The sequence below is a fragment of the Thecamonas trahens genome (assembly GCF_000142905.1).
Source record: "Thecamonas trahens ATCC 50062 unplaced genomic scaffold supercont1.17, whole genome shotgun sequence".
NCBI lineage: Eukaryota > Apusomonadida > Apusomonadidae > Thecamonas > Thecamonas trahens.
The window spans coordinates 240,904-259,267 of NW_013657663.1; the positions used below are offsets into that span (position 1 = coordinate 240,904).

Below are 18,364 nucleotides of genomic sequence, written 5' to 3' on the forward strand. Positions count from 1 at the left end.
GAACAGGCAGCCGAAGCAGCCGAAGCAGCCGAAGCAGGAGCAGGAGCAGGAGCAAGAGCAGGAGCAGGAGCAGGAGCAGGAGCAGCATAAGCAGTGGTGGCAGCTTGGGATGCGGACGCAACGCTCACCGGGCGACGACACTGTTGCCGCAGGGCTCGGCGGCGGCGCCACTGCTGGCAGCTGCCGACGAGGCTATCGAGTTGGAAGGCAGCCGAACGGCGAACGAGCTCTCGCCGCGATATGCCTCGCTGCACGGCTTTGCCGAGCATCAGGAGGCAGTGACTCGGCATGTGTCTCGTGCACTGCGCGGCGAGTCGGGGAGCGAGTCGTGGGAGAGTGAGAGTGAGTCAGACGGCCGATCGGCGGCAAGCGGCTGGTCGGGAGCAGACGAGGTGCCTGGCCCGGCTGACGGGCTCACCGTCTCGATGTCGGCAACGGTCACATACTCGGGCGATGCCGAGGCAACAGTGACCGAGCTTGCTCCTCCCCACAAGATCATGACAGGCTCGGATGGCCGTGTCGGTACAGCACCATCAAGTCGGCAGGGTGGCGACGGACGGATCCGGTTCGAGGTGGTGTGTAAGGACCTGGCCGTCATCCCGTTCTCGGACCTGACTATTGGGCCGCTGCTTGGACAGGGTGGGTGCGGGACGGTGTACAAGGCGACGTGGCAGCACGCGCCTGTGGCAGTCAAGTTCCTCTCCAAGGCGCATTCAGTCTCGGTCATCCAGCAGTTCCTGGCCGAGATCTCGATCCTCTCCGAGAAGCGGCACCCCAACATTGTGTACTACATCGGCATGTGTCCGGAAGAGGAGCACGTTGCGCTTATTACCGAGTTTATGCCCGGCGGTGATCTGGCGACACTCATCCACTCCTCGGGCCTCTACCTCGACCTCTCGCATCGGATCCAGCTCTTGATGGACGTGGCCCGGGCGCTGGCGTACCTGCACGCTGACGAGAAGCCGCACCGCGACATCAAGCCAGCCAACATTCTGCTCTCGCAAGACTACTCAATGGCCAAGCTCGGCGACATGGGGCTGACCGGCGCCAAGACCGGCAAGTACGCCGGCTTTGGCACCCGGCTGTACATGGCGCCCGAGGTCCTGCTTGGCGCCGAGTCGGACGAAACGTCCGACATGTACTCGTTTGGCGTTGTCATGTACGAGGTCCTCACCGGCCGCCGGCCGTTTCACGACACTGGCTACGTCGGGGCCGACGGCCTTGCCCGCTCCGCAGCGGACGATCCAAGTCCAAGTCCAAGTCCAAGTCCAAGACTCGCACGAGAACAGCGAGCCCGACCGGGACCGGGACCGAGCTGCGGCCGCGGACCCGGCGTCGGACCGGTGGACCACCCCGATCGCGCCGGGCCAACGTGTATCAGATGCCCGGACGCATCCCAGCATCGCTGCCGCCACGGCTGGCCGAGGCACTCCGAGCGTGCCTCGATCCCGAACGAATGCGACGGCCGACGGCCAACGCGGTGCTGGAGGCGCTGAGCGCTGCGCAAGAGATGGAGACCTCACAGCTCGAGTCACAGCTTGAGGCGCGCCTGCAAGCTGCGGCGGCAATCCGGCTGCAGGCCGCGTGGCGCGGGCGCCGCGAGCGCCAGGTCCTGCATGCCCGTGGTATCCCAGTCAAGAACGTCCAGCGTGCACCTGGAGCACTCGCCATCCCGTCGTCGCTCCCGTACGTCGAGGACCATTACCTCTCTGGCTCGACGCTCCGGATCCTGGACATGCGACTCGACTTGCTCATCTCACGAATGACGCAGCCGTTTGCGTCGGACGCCGATCTTGTCCACACAGTCCTCTTCACCCACCCATGCTTCCTGCCTGCGCCATCGCTCGTCGATGTACTTATTTTGCGGTTCTCGGCGCCGGTGGCGTACCCTTCCCCGGAGCGCGAGGCGCACTACGCCGATGCAGTCCTGCCCAAGCTTCGGCTCCAGGTTCTTGCGCTACTCAAAGTGTGGATCCTCGAGTACCCGTCGGGGCTAGGTGAGGACATGGACGCGGCGACCAAGCTCTTTGGCTTTCTCACGGACATAGTGGCCGGCGAGTGTGGCGGCGAGAGGCGACGTGGTGGTGGGAGCGTGCGCCCATCGACGCTCGATGTCCTCCAACGTGCGCGGCAAGCGGCGCTCTCGCCCAATGCGTCGAGCTCAAGCCTCGACAATAGTGGCGTGTTCTCGGGACTCGACGACGACCGTGGCACCGGTGGGCCGAGCGAGGTCGGGCACGCAGTCCAACTGGCTGCCATCGAGCTGCTGGACCTGCTCCGGGCGCACCAGGCCGGCTACCTTTCGCAGTATACGTTCTCACTGCACTCGTTCGAGGTAGCGTCGCGGGCACCGGCAGTCATCGGGTGCATCCACAAGCCGCGCTCGCTGCTCGACATCCACCACCTCGAGGTGGCGCGGCAGCTCACGCTGCTGCAGTACCACTACTACTTCCAGATCCGACCGGCTGAGCTGATGGACGCGGCATGGAAGTCGCGGAGCGCGTCGTTCCGGGCGCCACACGTTGTCTCTGTCCTCAAGTGCACCGAGGACATCGAGCGGCTCTTCCAGTCCGAAGTGCTCTCGCTCGACGACGCCGAGTCACGGGCGCACGCGTTTTGTCATGCGCTCGACGTGGCCGACGCATGCTTGGACATGGCTAGCTTTTCGGTCGCACTGTGTGTGGTGCGGGCGCTGACATCGCCGCCGATCGCGCGGCTGCGGCAGACGCTGGCACGAGTGCCTGGGCGGTACCGTGAGCGGCTGGCGCGATTCGAGGCGCTGTTTCTGGTCAAGGCTGCAGCCGAGTACCACTCTATGCTTCAGCACACCAAGCCGCCATTCCTGCCTGCCCTCCCGATCCACCTTGGTGAGCTGAGCCTCCTGCATGACAAGATGGAGACTGTTCAGCGGCGTAGGTTTGTCAATGTGGCCAAGATGGAGGCGTACACGGCGACGATCTCGTCGATTCTCCGGTTCCGAACTCAGCGGTTCTTGTTCCGACCCAACATGATGGTGGCGCAGTTTCTAGAGGGCGCGCCCAAGTGGGAGCCAGAGCGGTGCCACGCGATTTCGCAGGCGCTGGAGGCCGACGGGGCAAGCGGTGGCGAGGTAGTGTGTGTGGAGCATGCGCCTCGGCCGATGCCATTTGTGCAGCCGCTGCTGGAGGGACTGGACGAGCCGCGGTTCCTGGCGCGGTTGTTCCAGGTCATGACCGTCGAACACTTTGACGACGGCGATCGGATTGTGGCCGAAGGCGAGGTTGGCGAGTCGATGATGTTCATCAACCGCGGACAAGTGCGGGTCACTTTCTCGAGCGGAGCGGCGGAAAAGGTGCTGCAAGAGGGCGACTTTTTCGGCGAGGTGGCGCTCTTCCTCCGCGTTCGCCGCTCGGCCTCGGTCTTTGCGGTCAGCTCTGTCGAGCTGCTGGTGCTCTCTGCAGAGCGGGCGAACGAGCTCAGGGCCGAGTTTCCGGTCATGGACACGTACTTTGGCAAGCTATCGCAACAGCGGATGGCGGCGCGGCTCGGCGCCGATGTCCTGGCGTCGAGCTCGGGCGGCGGTGGCTCGACGCGCGAGACAAGCTGGATGTCGCGGCTGGCGACTAAGATCATGCAGGAGGCCCACGACGTCCGGGTTCCGCCCGAGTTTGTGCGTGCGTTGCAGGCACGGCTCGTCTCGCGGCGGTTTCCCGACGGCGAGCATGTCATTGTGGTGGGCGACACCGCGCGGTCGATGTACTTTGTGGTGGAGGGCGCGGTCGAGTTTGAAATGGGCGACGGACGGATGTTTCTGTCTGACGAGCGTGCGTTCTTTGGCGAGCTCGCGCTCTTCCTTGACCAACCGCGCTCGGCCTCCGTCCGGGCCGTCGGCGACGTCGAGGCACTCGAGCTGACGCTGGAGGATACCGAGGCAGTCATGGCGCTGTATCCCAAGATGCGGCGGCAATTTGTTCAGGTCTCGCAGCTGCGAGTCTCGACCGGCTCGCGGTTCCGGCCACCACAGTGGATCCGCGACGTCGCCGCCGCGCTACGGCGCAACTACCTCCTCACTTCGGCCCACCCGTCGAGCGCAGCGTTGGCGGCCGCCACTTCGGCATCGGCAGCGCTCGTCGCAACAACGTCGGCTGAAGCAGTGAGCGGAGCTGGGCCATCAAGTGTGGCCGAGCGACGGCGGCAGCAGCTGAGCCGGTCGAGCAGCGGGCGCGGGCGATCAAACTCACTCTCGGCGCCGTTTCTTGTCGACGAGCAGCTCTCTGCTACCGATCGCATGGCACCCGTCTAGCGGCTTTGTGTGTCCGCGTGAGGGCAGAATGTGCCTCAGAGTACACGTGAGACATCATTGTAGAAGACTCATCGGCAAGTACCACACAGGAAGGGGCTGGCAGTGGAGGTGGAAGGGAGAGAGGAGGGCGAGCAAGGCGCCGCGCAATAAAAAAACCTGTCAGTCGCTGCGTTGCTGTTGGCGTGCGAGTTCGGGCGAAACGGGCGGGCAGGCGCAGTAGTGGGGTCGGGGCCACCTGACTTGGACGTGAGAGAAGAACAAGGATGCCGTACTGCAACACATGCGGCGAGGTGCTGTTTGCGGCGACGTGTAAGTGCGGCGGCAAGTCGACGCAGGGCTCGGCATACGGGCTAGAGGCGGCCGGTGGGATGAAGAACACCGACATGGTGACGGGCCAGCTGGCGGCGGCCGATGGCTACACGGGGCTGGAGGATGGCATCTACGCCATGATGGGCGAGGAGCGGCCACCGCCGCCGTCGCGGGGTATTGCAGAGGCCGCCGCAGCAGCAGGCAGTCGGTCTGAGGCTGTGCCGTGTACCGAGTGCGGCAAGATGGTGGAGGGCCAGGCGGTCAAGGCCGACGGCAAGGTGTACCACACCAACTGCTTCCGCTGCCTACTCTGCGCCGAGCGGTTGACATCGTCATACATTGTGCGCAACGGGCATCCGCACTGCAAGCCGTGCGCAGCGCGGACCAAGGCGCCGCCGGCATCGTCTTCGACTACGACAACCACCAGGACGGTGACCAAGACCACTACGCCCGGCGGCGCAAAGTCGACCGTCGGCGGCGTGGACGAGTTTGAGAGCAACCCGGAGTTCCGGGCCAAAGTCATGGCGACCGAGGCGTGCGCCAAGTGTGGAGTGCCTGTCGCCGGCGCTGCGCTTCGCCACGGAGGCGCTCTGTTTCACGCCGAGTGCTTCACCTGCGCCAAGTGCGATCAGCCGTTCTCGGACGGCTCGTACCGGGGCAGGGACGGCGCGGCGTACCACGTCGCGTGCTACAACGAGCTGTTTGGTGAAAAGTGTGCCGGATGCCAGGCTGCGCTCTCGGGCTCGTTTGTGCGGGTCGACGAGAAGCCGTACCACAAGGCGTGCTTCAAGTGTACCGGCTGCGCACAGCCGATCTCCGGCGGCTTTGACCTTCGCGCCGACGGGCCCAAGTGCGCGTCATGCGCAACTCGGCGGTAGGAGTGGGTCTCTCAGCGGGTGCTGCGATAAAAATACATGGAAGGGCGGGGGGTTTACGGATCGGCGGTAAAGGCCACGTTTGCGATGGTCCGCATGGCATCAGTGGCCGAGAAGACGCCAACCGGAGTGCCGGCAGCATCGACGCACCACAGCCGGTGAACGTGGGCGGAAGCCATGTCCTGGCAGGCCTGGCCAAACGAAGTCGAGGCGCTGCAGACAACAGGTGGGCTCGGGTTTTTGACATGGGTAGCCAGAAAGTTGTGGATCGAGTCAAGGAGCAGCGGGTACGAGTCGAAGACCAGGCCGCGGAGGGTGGTGGCCGAGAGGTCGGCAACGAGCTTGCCCGAGGCATCGGTGACGGCGACTGCAGTCACGTTGTTGGCCTGCAGCCGCTTGAGCGCCGACCAGACAGAGTCGGACTCGGCGACCACCACAAGGTTGTCCGTGTGGTCGAGGCCGAGGGCGGCGAGCTCCTGCTCGGCAAACTGGCCGAGGTGGCCGCGCTCGAGATGGTTGATGGAATCATCGCTGGCGATGCCGGTGAGGTGAGCGAGGATGTCCGACTGCGAGAGGAGCGAGACGACGGTGCCGTCCTCAGACACGACGGGGCAGCGATGGATGCCGAGTGCAAAGAGCGAGAGCGCGGTGGTGATCGGCTGGTGCTTGTGGAGCGGGACGTACGGGTCGCGGCCGGACGCGTCCATGATGTGCTCGACAGCGAGCATGCGGATGGCGCGCCGGAACATCTCGATGCGGTCGGCCTCGTCGGCAGCCATCTCGGCCTCGGACGGCGCAGCGGCCACAATGTGCGAGACGATGTCGAGCGAGTCGACGTGTCCGACGCACGCGCCGTCCTTGACCACTGGCAGCGAGGTGATGCCGTGGCTGGCCATCGACGTGACCACCTCATTGATGTCGTCGCTGGCGTCAGCAACAACCATGGTCAGGTCACGGTTGACATCTCCGACCGTGAGCGTGTGGAGGTACTCGTAGACAGGGTTGATAGTCGACGACACTGGAGGGCACATGGCAGCGCAGAGTGAGTCATAGCGGAGCGATGGGATGATGTAGGACCGAAAGATTACTGCAAGACACTGTCGTACTGTTGTAGGTGATGGGTTGGGTTGTTAGGATGGGTGGCGAGGCAAGGAAAGCGCTGGACAGCTCCAACCTGGCTCGCTTTTTGAATGTCGACACCGTGACGTGCCGGTGCCCGACGTGACCCGGCTGCCTGACCGCAGGGTCAGTCTGGGCCCAGTCGACATAGCCACTCCCGGCGGTGAGCTACGAGTCTACGGCTCGGACTTGGACGCTTTAGACGCCCGTAGCGCAGCCAGCCTCTGGCTCCACACGGTCGGCGCGTCCTCCATTGGGGTGTGCGGGATGCCGAGGGCGCGGCGGACGCGGGGAATGCGCAGCGTAACCGACTGGGCGAGGCCGTAGCCCGACGAGAGCGCCCAGTACCAGGTGAGCCCGGCCGGCATGGAGACAAGCAGCGGGAAGGAGAAGATGGAGAGACCGCGGAGGACGTTGGTGAGGATCTTGGCGGCGCCCTTGGCCTCGGCCGGCGCCGAAAGTGCCATAAACTCGAGATTGGCGAGATTGAGGATGACAATGGCGGTCGGGAGGAGGAGGAGCGGGTCCGGCGCAGCGAGATCGCCAAACCATGCAGTGCCGCCCGAAGCAAAGCCGGCCACGGGCGCGTCGGGCGTGGCGAGGCCGAGCGCAGGGAACGCCGCCATCGACCGGATGGTCAACGAGGCGGTGATCCAGACCGGGATTTGGAGCCAGGGGAGGAAGACATGCAACGGAACAGCGCGGCCGCCAGGCAGCGGTAGGCTAGGCGCTGCACCGTGCTTGGCCGCCGCAACCTTGGCCGCCGCCGCTGACGCCCGCGCCAGCTCGGCCTTGAACTCTTCAAAGGGCAGACCGCGGCGCTTACACGCCGCGGCAGTAGCGATGAGCGTCGCCTGCGCGCCGGCCTTGGCCTCAGCAGCCGCGTTGACAGCGCGGGCTGTGAGCAAGTGCATGGCGGTCGAGAGCGGCGCCGAGAGCGCAGCACGCGATGCAAGCGTTGCAGCTGCGAGGACCGCCCACCACGGCATGCCCGTGCTGGCGTGCACCGCTTCGAGCCCGCTGGCTAGCGCCGTGGTCGCCTCTGTCAGCAGTGTCCTTCTCGACGGCACGCTTGCCCATGGGGCGCAACTGCGTGCAGCCCGAGTTGCAACACGCAGCATGGTGCAGAGTGCGTGGGTGTGAGTGGACAGGGGTGGGGAGCGGGGAGGAGGGGAGGGGAGTGGGGAGAAGTGGTAGGGGTGTCAGCGAGTCGCCGGTGTGAGGGTAACCCATTTGGCGGAGGGCAGCGGGCGAGTGATGGCCGAAGACTTTCTCGTGGGGGAGATGGTGAACGCGAGCGAGGGCATCAAAGTATCCCGGTTGCGCAAGGCGCGTCTGTGCTAGTTGCAGGCGGGCGATGGTGTGGCCGCAGAACGAAACACACAATCCGCTCCTTTAGCTTAGCGTGCCCGCCATATGGTTCGCAGAGTCACTCTATGCGGGTACAGCAGATGTAGGGGAGCACAGGTGTGCCAAACCCATTTGACGACGACACGAACAACTTTGGCCCGCTCGCGGCCGATTCTGCCCGCGGTCAGTGTCACAGATCGAAAGTCGCGCTCCGCGAAAAACAAAAGTCAGAAATTTGTCCCCCCCGTCCTCTTCCATAGGACGGGGGTGCTCAAGCGGAGCAGAGTGACTTTCGGAATCTAAGACACTGTCCGACCTAACAATGCTCGTGGCAGTCACCCAGATTTCCGACAATCTGTTTCCTTTTTAATTTGTAACGAACACGAACACACGACGATGGATGGCTCATGTTGTGACGACGGAGCTTTGCTGTGCAACAACTACGACCGCGTCCGGGCGGCAACGCCAAACCGCTGCATGACCTCAAACAGGAGCTCGGGATTGTGCTTGAGCTCGGCAAATGACGGCTGCTGGCGGACAACCGGGAGATGAGCAACCATAAAGTCGAGGCAGAGCCGCTTGAGGCCGTCGGAGTGGTAGAGATCGGCGAGCATGAGGAGAAACACGACATTAGGGACGGAGATCGCGGTCCGCAGCGTGTCGATGCATAGCGCCTTGAGCCGCGGGAGCGCGTACTGCTCGGCCAGCGGAATGAGTTGCGCCGCAAGCTCGAACTGCCCGCGGAGCTGGACATGGTCGGTGTACATAAACTCGAGGAGTGGCGCAAAGACGGTCGGCTCGACCTCGGGCAGCTCGACAACCGACTCGAGCGACTCGCGCATTGGATTGCGGAACATGAGCCGGAAGGTCTCGGAGCGGGCGCAGAGGATGAGCTTGTGAGCCGGGACTGCGACGCGGGAGGCGCCGACCCGAAAGGTGACATCGGCTAGCTCGGGGCAGTTGAGAAACGCGCGCAGGTCCGAGTCGAGCGACGGCGGCGGGACAACGATGGGCTCGAGCGCAAGCTCGAGCAGGTCATTGCGAAAGTGCTTTCGCTTCTTGATCGAGTCGTTGGCGTAGCCACCAAAAACGACAATGCGGTCGTTGCAGACAACGGCCGAGGCAAAAGAGCGGGCGCGCGGCTGGATGCCGCGGCACTCGATCCGCCGCCACTCAAAGCGCCCGTTGGCCTGTGGCCGGAGCGCCACCCGCCAGACCACCCCGCGCTCGCCATGCTTGCCACCAAACACGTACATGTCGCCGTAGTGTGTCACAGCAACGTGACCCGACCGCAGCTCGGGTGGCTCGCCGTCAAACTCGAGCACCCGCCACGTCCGCGTTGCAAATTGGTACTGAAACAGGATCGACGACGCCGAGAGCGCTCCGGTCTGACCGCCAAACACATACATCAAGCCCTCGTGGACCACAGCAGTGTGGCCCTTGAGCGCCTGCGGCGCGCCGTCGGCGCCCATCACGTCGGCGCCCGACGGCCGCCGCCGGTGGCGGGTCGGCTGCTGCCCAGCCGGCCGCGTCCGTAGAACCGGACTCTCAACCGCAGACACTGCCCGCGGCGAGACTGCCGGCGAGAGCTGCAACACTGGCGGGACCGTCTCGGCAACAGTTTCCACACGCGACCACTCAAAGGTGACCAGCGAAAGTCGGTGGATCTGTGATGAGTGGTGCGTTCCGCAAAAGCCGCCAAACACATACATGGCCCGCTCCGGCTCGACCCCGCCATCGCCCACGGTCTGCCCGGCAGGCGGCCAGACCACCGCCGTGTGCGACCGCCGCCCAGCAGGCACAAGCCCGCTCACTTGCACGGGCACCCACTCGCACTCGTCAAAGTCGAACTTGAGAACGTCGTCGTAGTACGTCCCGCCGTGGCCCGAGTGTCCGCCAAACACGTACATCGCCCGCCCGCATCGCACCGCAGAGTGGTAGAACCGCGGTGCAGGGAGGTCGCCCCCGGGCTCAAGCTGCGTCCACACGTTCGAGTCAAAGTGAAAGACCCAGAGGTCGGCCAGCGTGCCTACCTCGGGATTGAACCCGCCAAACACGTACATGCACCCATCAAACTCGATCGCGGTGTGTCCGTACCGCAGGACAGGCGTCTGCGGCTCAGCCGGCGACACAATCCGCCACACAAACGGATCATGCACCGCCGCTCCGGGCACCGACATGGCCATGCCACCGCCGCTAGGTCCACTCGATCGTGAGACCGCCAGCCGCGGTGAGGTCGCCGACCGCGGCGCCGCCGCTGTGGCCCCACCCGCTTGTGCTGTCACTGCACTCGCCACCGCCGCCGCTGCTGCCGCCGCTGCACTCACCAGCGACGGGCTCGGTGCCGCTGAGACTGACCGATGCATCGTCGGGCTCGCCGACGATCCGTCCATCCTCGTCTCCGAGTCGGACGACGATCGGACTCGCCGTGGCCGGTTCGGCTGCGGCACCGCCAGCCGCTCTCCCGTCCCAGTCATCTGCTGTGACGAGCAATACGACGACGATGCATCCCGCGCCTGGTTGGTCCGGGAAGAGGTCGATGTTGATGACGACGAGGTTGATGATGACGAGGTTGACGACGACGAGGTTGACGACGAGGACAGTGCTCGCCGAGGAGGGGAGGACGGCGACGACGAGGTGGTAGGTGCTGTACGTGGCAGGATGGGCGACGAACCTGACGGCGTAGCCGACGACCCGTCCGCCGAGGCCTCCCCGGGTGGGTCTGACATAGGGGACGACGAATGGGGGTAAAGTGGTGAGTTGTGTGGCGTGAGTGCGACTCGGGAGTTTGCAGGTGGAAGGGGGAGGGGGGGGGGGGGGGGGGGGGACAGGGATGGTCACACACTTGACACCCACCCACCCCCCCCCCCCACCACACACACACACATACATACACACACGCGCACACACATTCAAACATCATGTCGGGAGGTAGCACTATGGATAACTTTGTCAACGTCAACATTGCCAAGGTACGGGTGTCGGCCGGGGGTCGGCTGGGTCGTCGTCGTCGTCTTGGCGCCAAGGGAAGCGAGGAGGGGGGGGGGGGGGGGGGGGGGGGTATTGAAGACCACCTACACACACACTAGCACGACTCACACTCATTGACCGGCATTGCGCTCGCGGATGGAATGCTTGGCAACATGGACGGCGTGGGCACTCTCTCTTTGGGCTGATGAATGGGCGGGGGTTGGGTGCGCTGATCGGATATGGACCGGGCTGGCTGGCTTTGCCTTGCCTGTTGTCATGCCGGTGGTTGGATGCGCATGGTAATGGTGCGGGTGCTTCTGATGGGACGGTCTGTGATCGCGTGTAGTTGACGTCGTTCCGTGGCGTCAAGGTTGATGGCACCGGGCCGTCTATCCGTGTCCCGGGTACGTTCACGCTGTGTGTAAGAGATGAGGGGGAGAGGCGAGCGAGTGAGTTCTGACTGACACCGCATGTTGGGGCGAGAGGACAGGCATCGGCGACATCTCGGCTGATGCGCTCGAGGAGGCTGGCATCATGACTCCGCTGCAGCTGCTGGGCCAGTATCTGGCGCTGGCAGACGAGGACGCGTTTGTGCAGTGGGCCACCGAGCTGGGCTGCATCGAGTGGCGGCTCCGCGACCCGACCAAGGGCACCGTCGTCGCACTTCGCCAGATCTGCGAGAAGCTGTTCTCCTGAGCGAGCATCAGCTACTTGGCACATGTAAACTCATCCATTCATCCCTTTACTCCTCACTCTCGCCCTTGACATACCCATCGCCGAGGTCGCCAGTCACCAGCGACGCCACAGAGTTGGTCCGCGAGCCGCCAGCGGGTGGCAGTGTTGAGCCGATGTTCGTGGCGGCCTCGTTGGTCTCGCCGTCGTCAGCCTCAGCCTCGCCTCCCGATTTTGCCTTGACAGACCGCCGCCGGCGCGCCCGCTTCTTCCTCTTCCGCTTGCGCTTCTTGACCAAAGGCACGGTCCCATCGGCAGCATTCTCGGCCCCAGACTCGGCCTTAGCCTCGTCCGCCCCAGACTCGGCCTCAGCCACAACCTCGCCCTCGGCCTCAGTCGCAGCTTCAGCCTCAGCCTCAGCCTCGACCTCGGGCACAAACGACTTGATGCGATACCGCACGGTCTTTCCGGTCATCCACGAGTAGTGGTTCGACCACTTGAACGAGTAAACGCCCGGAACCGGCGCGACAAGCAGCGCATCGTAAACGACGTCGCCGCCGCCAGGCGCCGCGGGCACGCGCCGCAGCGGCACCACCGCCATGTCCTCAGTCAGCTCGGACGAGCGCCAGTAGACGGCAAAGTCGATGTCGAGCGCTGCAAGGCTGAACGAATAGAGGAAGACTGTGTCAGCCACATCGACTGTGAAAGAGACGACGCCCGTGAGCCCAGCGTGGATGAGAAGCTCGCCCTCCGAGACAGTGCCTGGCAGCTCACGTGCCGGTTGCAGGCTCGGCTGCAGGTTGCGCGGCGAGAGGCTGGCCACGCCGGCAGCCAGCTCGGGCTTGGCAAGCAGGCCTGTCATCCGGGTGGCGTCGGCAGCCTCGACCGAGCTGGTCGCCAGGCTGGCAATTGCCGCTGCCACCGCCTGCCGCACCCGCTCGCTAGGGTGCTCGACCGCAACGGTGAGCGCTGCCAGATACTTGGCCGCCAGGCTCGGCACGTCGGCCGACGCCACAGACAAGTTGCGCAGCAAGTCGGCAAAGGCAACCACGTCATCTTCGTCGTCCGAGTTGCTCAGTGCCACAAGCACTGCGTCCCACACCTTGACGGCCTCCGGCACCGTCTCTAGCCGTCGCACCAGCTGCAGCCGCGCCGTGTCGACCGGCGCCTCGCCCTCCCGCCCGGCTCCGCCTACCATCCACAGCACGTTGCCTGCCAGCCCGCCGCAACCCGCCAGCGACCGCGGAACCACATGCACGCCCTCGTATTGGACACTTGTCCACTTGTCGGTGATGAGCTCGCAAAGCGCAAGGTCGCCGAGCTTGCGTCCTTCCGAATACAAAGTGGTAGCGTACGTCCGCCGCTGCTCCTCGGCGTCGGTACCGTCGTCAGCGGCGGCGGCGCTCTCGCCGGCCTCGTCGCGGCCGTCGGCGCGCGCCTCCCATGGCTTGTTGTCAAACGCGACCCGCTCCTCAGCAAGGAGCGACCAGCCGCCAAAAACGCCAAAGGCGTGCGGCCCAGTCCAGAACGCAGCATGCGCCGCCCGCGGCCGCCCGCTCTCGCCAAGCTTTGTCCACGTCCGGTGTCCAAGATCGAGCAGGTACGAATCGCCGTGCGTGGCAAGGGTAAAGCCGCCAGTGACAATGAGCTTCCGCCCAGAGCTTCCAGTCTCCAGGTGCGAGGCCTCCAGCGTGGCGTGGCCATCGCGGAGTGTCGGCCCGTTGCCGGTGATCATCGACAGCGCACTCCGCACGCGTCCATCGTCCTCGACGTCGAGCGCAAGGACCCACACGTCATTGTACTTGTATCCGTCGCAGTAGCCGCCGACAACGACAAGTGCGTCTGGATCGTGCAGCCCGGTGAGCGTGTGCCCGGTCCGCGGCGGCAGCGGCTTGCCCACACACTCCACCTCGCGCCACTCGCGAGTCACCGTGTCAAACGCGTGCAGGTAAGATGTCGGCGTCGAGGTCAGCGCGAGGCCGCCGTGGATGTACAGTGTGTGCCCGACCCGCGCCGCTGCATGCCGTGTCCGCACCGCAGGCACAACACTCGACGACGCCGCAGCTTCGACGACCTCCCATGCCCCGCTCACCACATCGAGCGTCCGCAGCATGTTCGTTCTGCTCCCGTCGGCAAGCTCGCCGCCAAACACATACATCTTCGTCCCGACGAGCGTAACTGACGCACCGCGCGTCTCTCCAGCAGGGTCGGGCTCGACGCCGGCCGTCGCGTTGATCACGCCCGTCACGACGTGGCGGGCCGTCACCGCAACCATGCCGTCGAGCGCAGCGCGACGCACATGAGGTGGGCTCGCCAGCCGTGCCACTGCGCCCGCGAAAAACTCCAGCGCGTCCTGGGCTGCGCCCAGCGGCAGCGCCCCACCGCTCCGCACCATGCCGACAAGGCTCTCTACAGCCAGCGTGTGGAGCGGGTCGCCAGGCGCCGCAGAGTCGGCAAGCGCTGCTACCCGGAACGTTCCACCGGTCTCACACAAGACGCGCCAGACTGACGCATCGCGGGCGCAGAGCAGCAGCGCACGGAGGCCAACAATCTGCCACCGCCTCTCCTGCGAGTACACCAGCTGCTCGAGCAAAAAGTAGGTGCCACAGAGTAGTGCGAGTGAGTCATGCATCTTGACCTCGCTCACAAGCGGGGCCAGAGCCTCGCGCGCAGCCGAGCACACGCTTAGCGGCTCGGAGCTCGCCAGCTCGGCCATGCACGACACAATCGAGACCAGAAACGGCGGCGGCGGCGGCTCGAGGCCAGCAAGCTGAGCGTCAATGTGCGCCCAGACGCCGGCTTCAAACTCGGCCCGATGATGCATCTCCTTGCCAAGTTGCAGCACAAACGAGAGCCCGCCCACAGCCTGAACTCGTAGCTCATCGTCGAGCATGGGGTCAGAGGCGAAAGCCATGAGTGTGTTGGCCAGGTCGATTACCTTGTTGCGGAGGTCAGCAAAGTCGGCCGAGCTCAGCAGCTCGGTCGGATCTTCGACGTAGGAAGCATCCGTGGCTGAAGCCTCAGACGCGGCGATGACCTTGTCCAGCAGCGCCGTGACAACGTCGGCCGCCGCATACGCCAGCATCTTGAGGGCATAGACCTGGACGCCCGGACTGGCGTCCGAGGCCACTCGGCGGAGGCGGGAGACCGAGAAGACACGATACAAGATCTTGCGCGCATCCGCGGTCGAGGCCATGCCTACCAGCGCCAGTGCCGCAGCTTCGGCCGTCTCGGGCCCGGTCCGGCCATCAGGCTCGCACAGCGCCAGCAGGACGACCAGGTGGGCCGAGTCGAGCGCCGCCACAAACCGGGTGGCGAGCCACGGCAGCGCGGAGGCAATCAGCGCCAGAGCATGGAGTACTTGAGTGCTCTCAGCCTCGTCGACCTTGCCTTCGGCGCTGAGCACCGAATCCGCCAGTGCCTGCATCACCCCCACCACCGCAGCTTCGGCCACCGGCAGCTCGTCGCTCTTGGTCGCCCCACACCCGTCGAGAGCGTCGGCGAGGGCGTCGGCGGCCTTCGCCAGTCCGAGCTCGCGCGGAAGGCCTGCTGCCTCCAGGGCGGCTACTAGTGCTTGAGTTGTACTTGCTGCCATGGTGTCGTGCACGTGGGTGCGGCAAGGTGTCAAGTGTGGCCGGGTCTGGTCGCAAGGGGGGAGAGGGAGGGAGGGATCGAACGGGCAGCCGCAACTGACGAGTGTTGACGAGTTCAGGGCTCGGGGCTCGGGAGATTGCAGGATGTTCCATTTGTTTCAGTCTTGTACATCTACATGCAGAGGAAAGATCCGCCGCGTGAAGACGAGGCGTGGCCGGAACCATCGTCGGCGTCGGGATCGCGCTCGTTGACCTCCTCCTGGAGAAGAGCCTCCTTGAACAGATCATAGCCGAGGTACCAGAGCATCATAGCCTTAGTCTTCCGCTTGTACTTGCGACGGATGGCGGGATCCTTGGAGAGCTGTAGGACGTCCATGAGATTCTCGTCGAGGAAGGTCCATAGGTGCTCGTCGGCAGAGCCGGACGACTTGCGCTTCGAGTCAAGGACAAACATGTCGTGGAACTCTTCCATGAGGCGGTTGAGCGGAACCTTGCGGAGGACGGTGGGATGGAGCCAGTTGAGGAACTGGACAAAGTCCTCCTGGAGCAGGTCCTTCTCGAGTGGGGCACTTGGGCTTGTGGGCGAGTTGTAGATGGGATGCAGGCGCCAACGGTAGAGGCGGAACTTGATGGTGCCCTTGCGAATGATGACGACGGCGCCGTGGTTCATCGACTTGTCGGTGTAGTTGGGCGCGGAGAAGACGGTGACAACACCAGGGAACTTATACTCGGGCCCGTAGCGGTAGAGCTCGTAGCCGAGCTGCTTCTGCTCGTGGGCGCGGAAGATGGAGAGTAGCTTGTTGCGCTTGAGGAACGAGGCGACGGCCGGATAGCCAAACGACTTGAGGGTCGAGCCGCGGTCGCACGGGTGGAAGAAAGCGTCCGAGAACGACGACGGCGCCTGCTCCTTGCGGCGCTTGAGCTTTTTGAGATTCCATACGTGCGGGAGCGAGGCAAAGTCAGGCACCTCGTTGTCCTCGTACGGGTCAGTCCACAAGCAGTCCTTGAGCGGGCCGTACTTGGGCGGCTCGTTGAACCTGTTGATGGCCTCGATCTGGTCGAGCTTTTCGATGCGGTGCGAGAGGCCACCATGCATCATGAGGATGCGCTTGTCGGCAGTATGCACAAGAGCGTAGAGCGGCATGGCGTCAAAGCACGCCATGAGCTTGGTGTAGAATTTCTTGCCGTACTTGATGCGGCACTCCTCGAGCGTGCCCATTTTGCGGGTTGTCTTGCGGCTCTCGTGGTTGCCGCGAATGAGGTAGACCTTGTCCGGGTACTTGAGCTTGGCAGCGAGGAGGTAAAGAATGACTTCGCATGAAAAGTAGCCGCGGTCGACGTAGTCGCCGAGGAACAGATACGTGTACTTGCTCGAGATCTTGCCACCTGCCCGAAATATTTCCTCGAGGTCGAAGAACTGGCCGTGGATGTCGCCGACGACCGTCATCGGCTCCCACAGCTCGAGCATGTTGGGCTCCTTGCGCATCAGGCCGCGCGCGCGGTCCACCAGCTCCAGCGCCACAACCTTGGACAACAACTCCTCCTTAAGAAACACGTCGTAGATCACCGAGAGCTTGGGCACGTCGTTTTCGTCAAACACGTCCTCGCGCGAGACAGAGAACTTGCCGGTGAGAAAGATGAAGAAGACCGGCCGCGAGCCGTCGATGCCGAGCTCGGCCAGGCTCGACGTGCCCTGCTTGGCGGTGTCGAGGTGGAAGCCCTCGTAGTAGAGCCGGTGCGCCGACGTGGCAAAGCCGGTCATCCGCGCCAGCCGCTGCAAGAGCATCATCAGCGTCGCCGACCGCGCAATATGCAGCTTGTAGCGGTGGCCGAGGTAGAAGGCCTGAATGCGGAGCTTAAAGTAGCCAATCTCGACGGACGAGCTCGACGATTCATCGGCCGACGATCGGCCCCACCCGGCGCCGGGCGACGGCTTACTTCTGCTCGTGCCCGATGACGAGCCCGAGTCGACGTCCGAGTCGGTGCTGTCCAGCTCACGCGACCGCCGCTTGGCCGCCGCCGACGCGGCCTCGAGCTCCTCCACCGAGTACATGTCACCGTCGTAGTTGAGGATGCGAGCAAATTCTGCAAACGAGACCTGCCCGTCGTGGTCGGTGTCGGCAGCCGCCAGCATCTTGCGCAGCTGCGGCGCAGACATCTTTTTGCCCAGATGTGCCATGACCTTGCCCAGCTCGCCCTCGTCGACAAAGCCTGAGTTGTCGTCGTCAAAACCTTAAAGGCATCGTACAGCTCCGAGAGGTGGGTCTTCTGCGTCTCGATCATCATCTGCACAAACTCGGAAAAGTTGATGAGGTTGTCCGAGTCCATGTCTGCTGCGTCGAGCATGAGCTGCACATCGGCGGCCGAGTGGTCGGTCCCGAGCATCTCGAGCATCGACTTGAGCTCGCGCGCGTCAATGACTCCATCGCCGTCGCGGTCATACTGGTCAAACACCCGTCGGTACGACTTCATCCGCTTCCGCGGCACGTTGTACTTTTCGCGGATCTCATCGTCGGTCAGGTACATCTCCGACGGCGCTGTCGACGCTCCGCCACCGCTCCGCCGCTTGCGCTTCTGCTGAGACTTGGTGCTCGAGCTTGAGCTCGAGTCTGAGCTCGAGCCGGCCTTCATCGCCATGGCGGGCATCGGTCTCCTGCCCAAGCCCGAGCTGCTGCTCCCAGAGTAGCTACTGCCCGTCCTGCTACTGCCCGTCCCGCTGCTCCCAGTGCTACTACTTCCATACCCGCTACTTCCCGAGCTGCTTCCAGAACGAGAACTGCTCGAGTACCCAGAGCCACCACTCGAGCTTGATGACGATGATGAGCCCGAGGACGACATGAACAACTAGAGGTGGCTGTGGCAGGGGAGGGGGGGGGGGGGGGGAGGGAGTTACACTTGTCTTGGTGTAGTGGCTTGGTAGAGACGGTGGACAACTGAGACGAGGTTGTGTTGTGACGGTGAGGACTGCGGAGGATATGGAGTTTGACCTGCCTGTAGAGGCTGTGTGTGGGGGTGACGGAGTGGCGGTGTGGCAGGCCGACAGCCTCCCACACGACCGCCGTCATGCCTCGGTCCTTAAGGCTATTGTCGATGCCATGGGAGAGGCTTCTGCTGCGGTAAGTTGTTAGGGTGGGTGGTGGAGGATGGTAACGGGAGGGGAGAGGGAGAGGAGGGGGGAGGAGGGGGGGGGGGGC

The 18,364-nt window shown here is 64.3% G+C and overlaps 9 protein-coding genes across 9 annotated transcripts in view; 4 read left to right on the plus strand and 5 right to left on the minus strand.

Moving 5' to 3' along the window:
• Positions 1-425: 425 nt before the first annotated feature.
• AMSG_04220 (TKL protein kinase) lies at positions 426-4,447 on the plus strand (the record flags this gene model as incomplete). The annotated part of the gene is made up of 2 exons (XM_013903548.1): positions 426-1,205; positions 1,250-4,447. The coding sequence occupies 2 exons, from the start codon at positions 426-428 to the stop codon at positions 4,280-4,282; spliced, it is 3,813 nt and encodes a 1,270-aa protein (XP_013759002.1). The 3' UTR covers positions 4,283-4,447.
• An 80-nt stretch (positions 4,448-4,527) lies between these two features.
• AMSG_04221 (FHL3 protein) lies at positions 4,528-6,172 on the plus strand. The gene has a single exon (XM_013903549.1). The coding sequence runs from the start codon at positions 4,546-4,548 to the stop codon at positions 5,467-5,469; it is 924 nt and encodes a 307-aa protein (XP_013759003.1). The 5' UTR covers positions 4,528-4,545; the 3' UTR covers positions 5,470-6,172.
• AMSG_04222 (CBS domain-containing protein) lies at positions 5,508-6,690 on the minus strand. Its single transcript, XM_013903550.1, has 2 exons — positions 6,573-6,690; positions 5,508-6,484 (listed from the first exon to the last, which is right to left on the minus strand). Coding segments are annotated over exons 1-2 (963 nt in total). The 5' UTR covers positions 6,574-6,690; the 3' UTR covers positions 5,508-5,522.
• Positions 6,691-6,761: 71 nt separating this feature from the next.
• Positions 6,762-7,574, minus strand: AMSG_04223 (inner membrane protein COX18; the record flags this gene model as incomplete). Its single annotated transcript, XM_013903551.1, has 1 exon — positions 6,762-7,574. One exon carries the CDS (start codon positions 7,572-7,574, stop codon positions 6,762-6,764), a length of 813 nt encoding a protein of 270 aa, XP_013759005.1.
• Positions 7,575-8,279: 705 nt separating this feature from the next.
• Positions 8,280-10,115, minus strand: AMSG_04224 (uncharacterized protein; the record flags this gene model as incomplete). The annotated part of the gene is made up of 1 exon (XM_013903552.1): positions 8,280-10,115. One exon carries the CDS (start codon positions 10,113-10,115, stop codon positions 8,376-8,378), a length of 1,740 nt encoding a protein of 579 aa, XP_013759006.1. The 3' UTR covers positions 8,280-8,375.
• A 695-nt stretch (positions 10,116-10,810) lies between these two features.
• Positions 10,811-11,646, plus strand: AMSG_04225 (uncharacterized protein). Its single transcript, XM_013903553.1, has 3 exons — positions 10,811-10,907; positions 11,252-11,309; positions 11,396-11,646. Exons 1-3 carry the CDS (start codon positions 10,857-10,859, stop codon positions 11,599-11,601), a joined length of 315 nt encoding a protein of 104 aa, XP_013759007.1. The 5' UTR covers positions 10,811-10,856; the 3' UTR covers positions 11,602-11,646.
• Position 11,647: 1 nt separating this feature from the next.
• AMSG_04226 (kelch domain-containing protein family protein) lies at positions 11,648-15,172 on the minus strand (the record flags this gene model as incomplete). The annotated part of the gene is made up of 1 exon (XM_013903554.1): positions 11,648-15,172. One exon carries the CDS (start codon positions 15,170-15,172, stop codon positions 11,648-11,650), a length of 3,525 nt encoding a protein of 1,174 aa, XP_013759008.1.
• Positions 15,173-15,307: 135 nt separating this feature from the next.
• AMSG_04227 (serine/threonine protein phosphatase) lies at positions 15,308-17,807 on the minus strand (the record flags this gene model as incomplete). The annotated part of the gene is made up of 2 exons (XM_013903555.1): positions 15,308-17,367; positions 17,403-17,807. The coding sequence occupies 2 exons, from the start codon at positions 17,805-17,807 to the stop codon at positions 15,343-15,345; spliced, it is 2,430 nt and encodes an 809-aa protein (XP_013759009.1). The 3' UTR covers positions 15,308-15,342.
• Positions 17,808-18,220: 413 nt separating this feature from the next.
• The window catches only part of AMSG_04228 (uncharacterized protein), a 1,510-nt gene continuing 1,366 nt past the window's right edge, over positions 18,221-18,364 (plus strand). Inside the window, exon 1 of the mRNA XM_013903556.1 lies at positions 18,221-18,286. Coding sequence (XP_013759010.1) covers positions 18,266-18,286 — 21 coding nt within the window. The 5' untranslated portion in view covers positions 18,221-18,265. The remainder of the gene's footprint in view (positions 18,287-18,364) is intronic.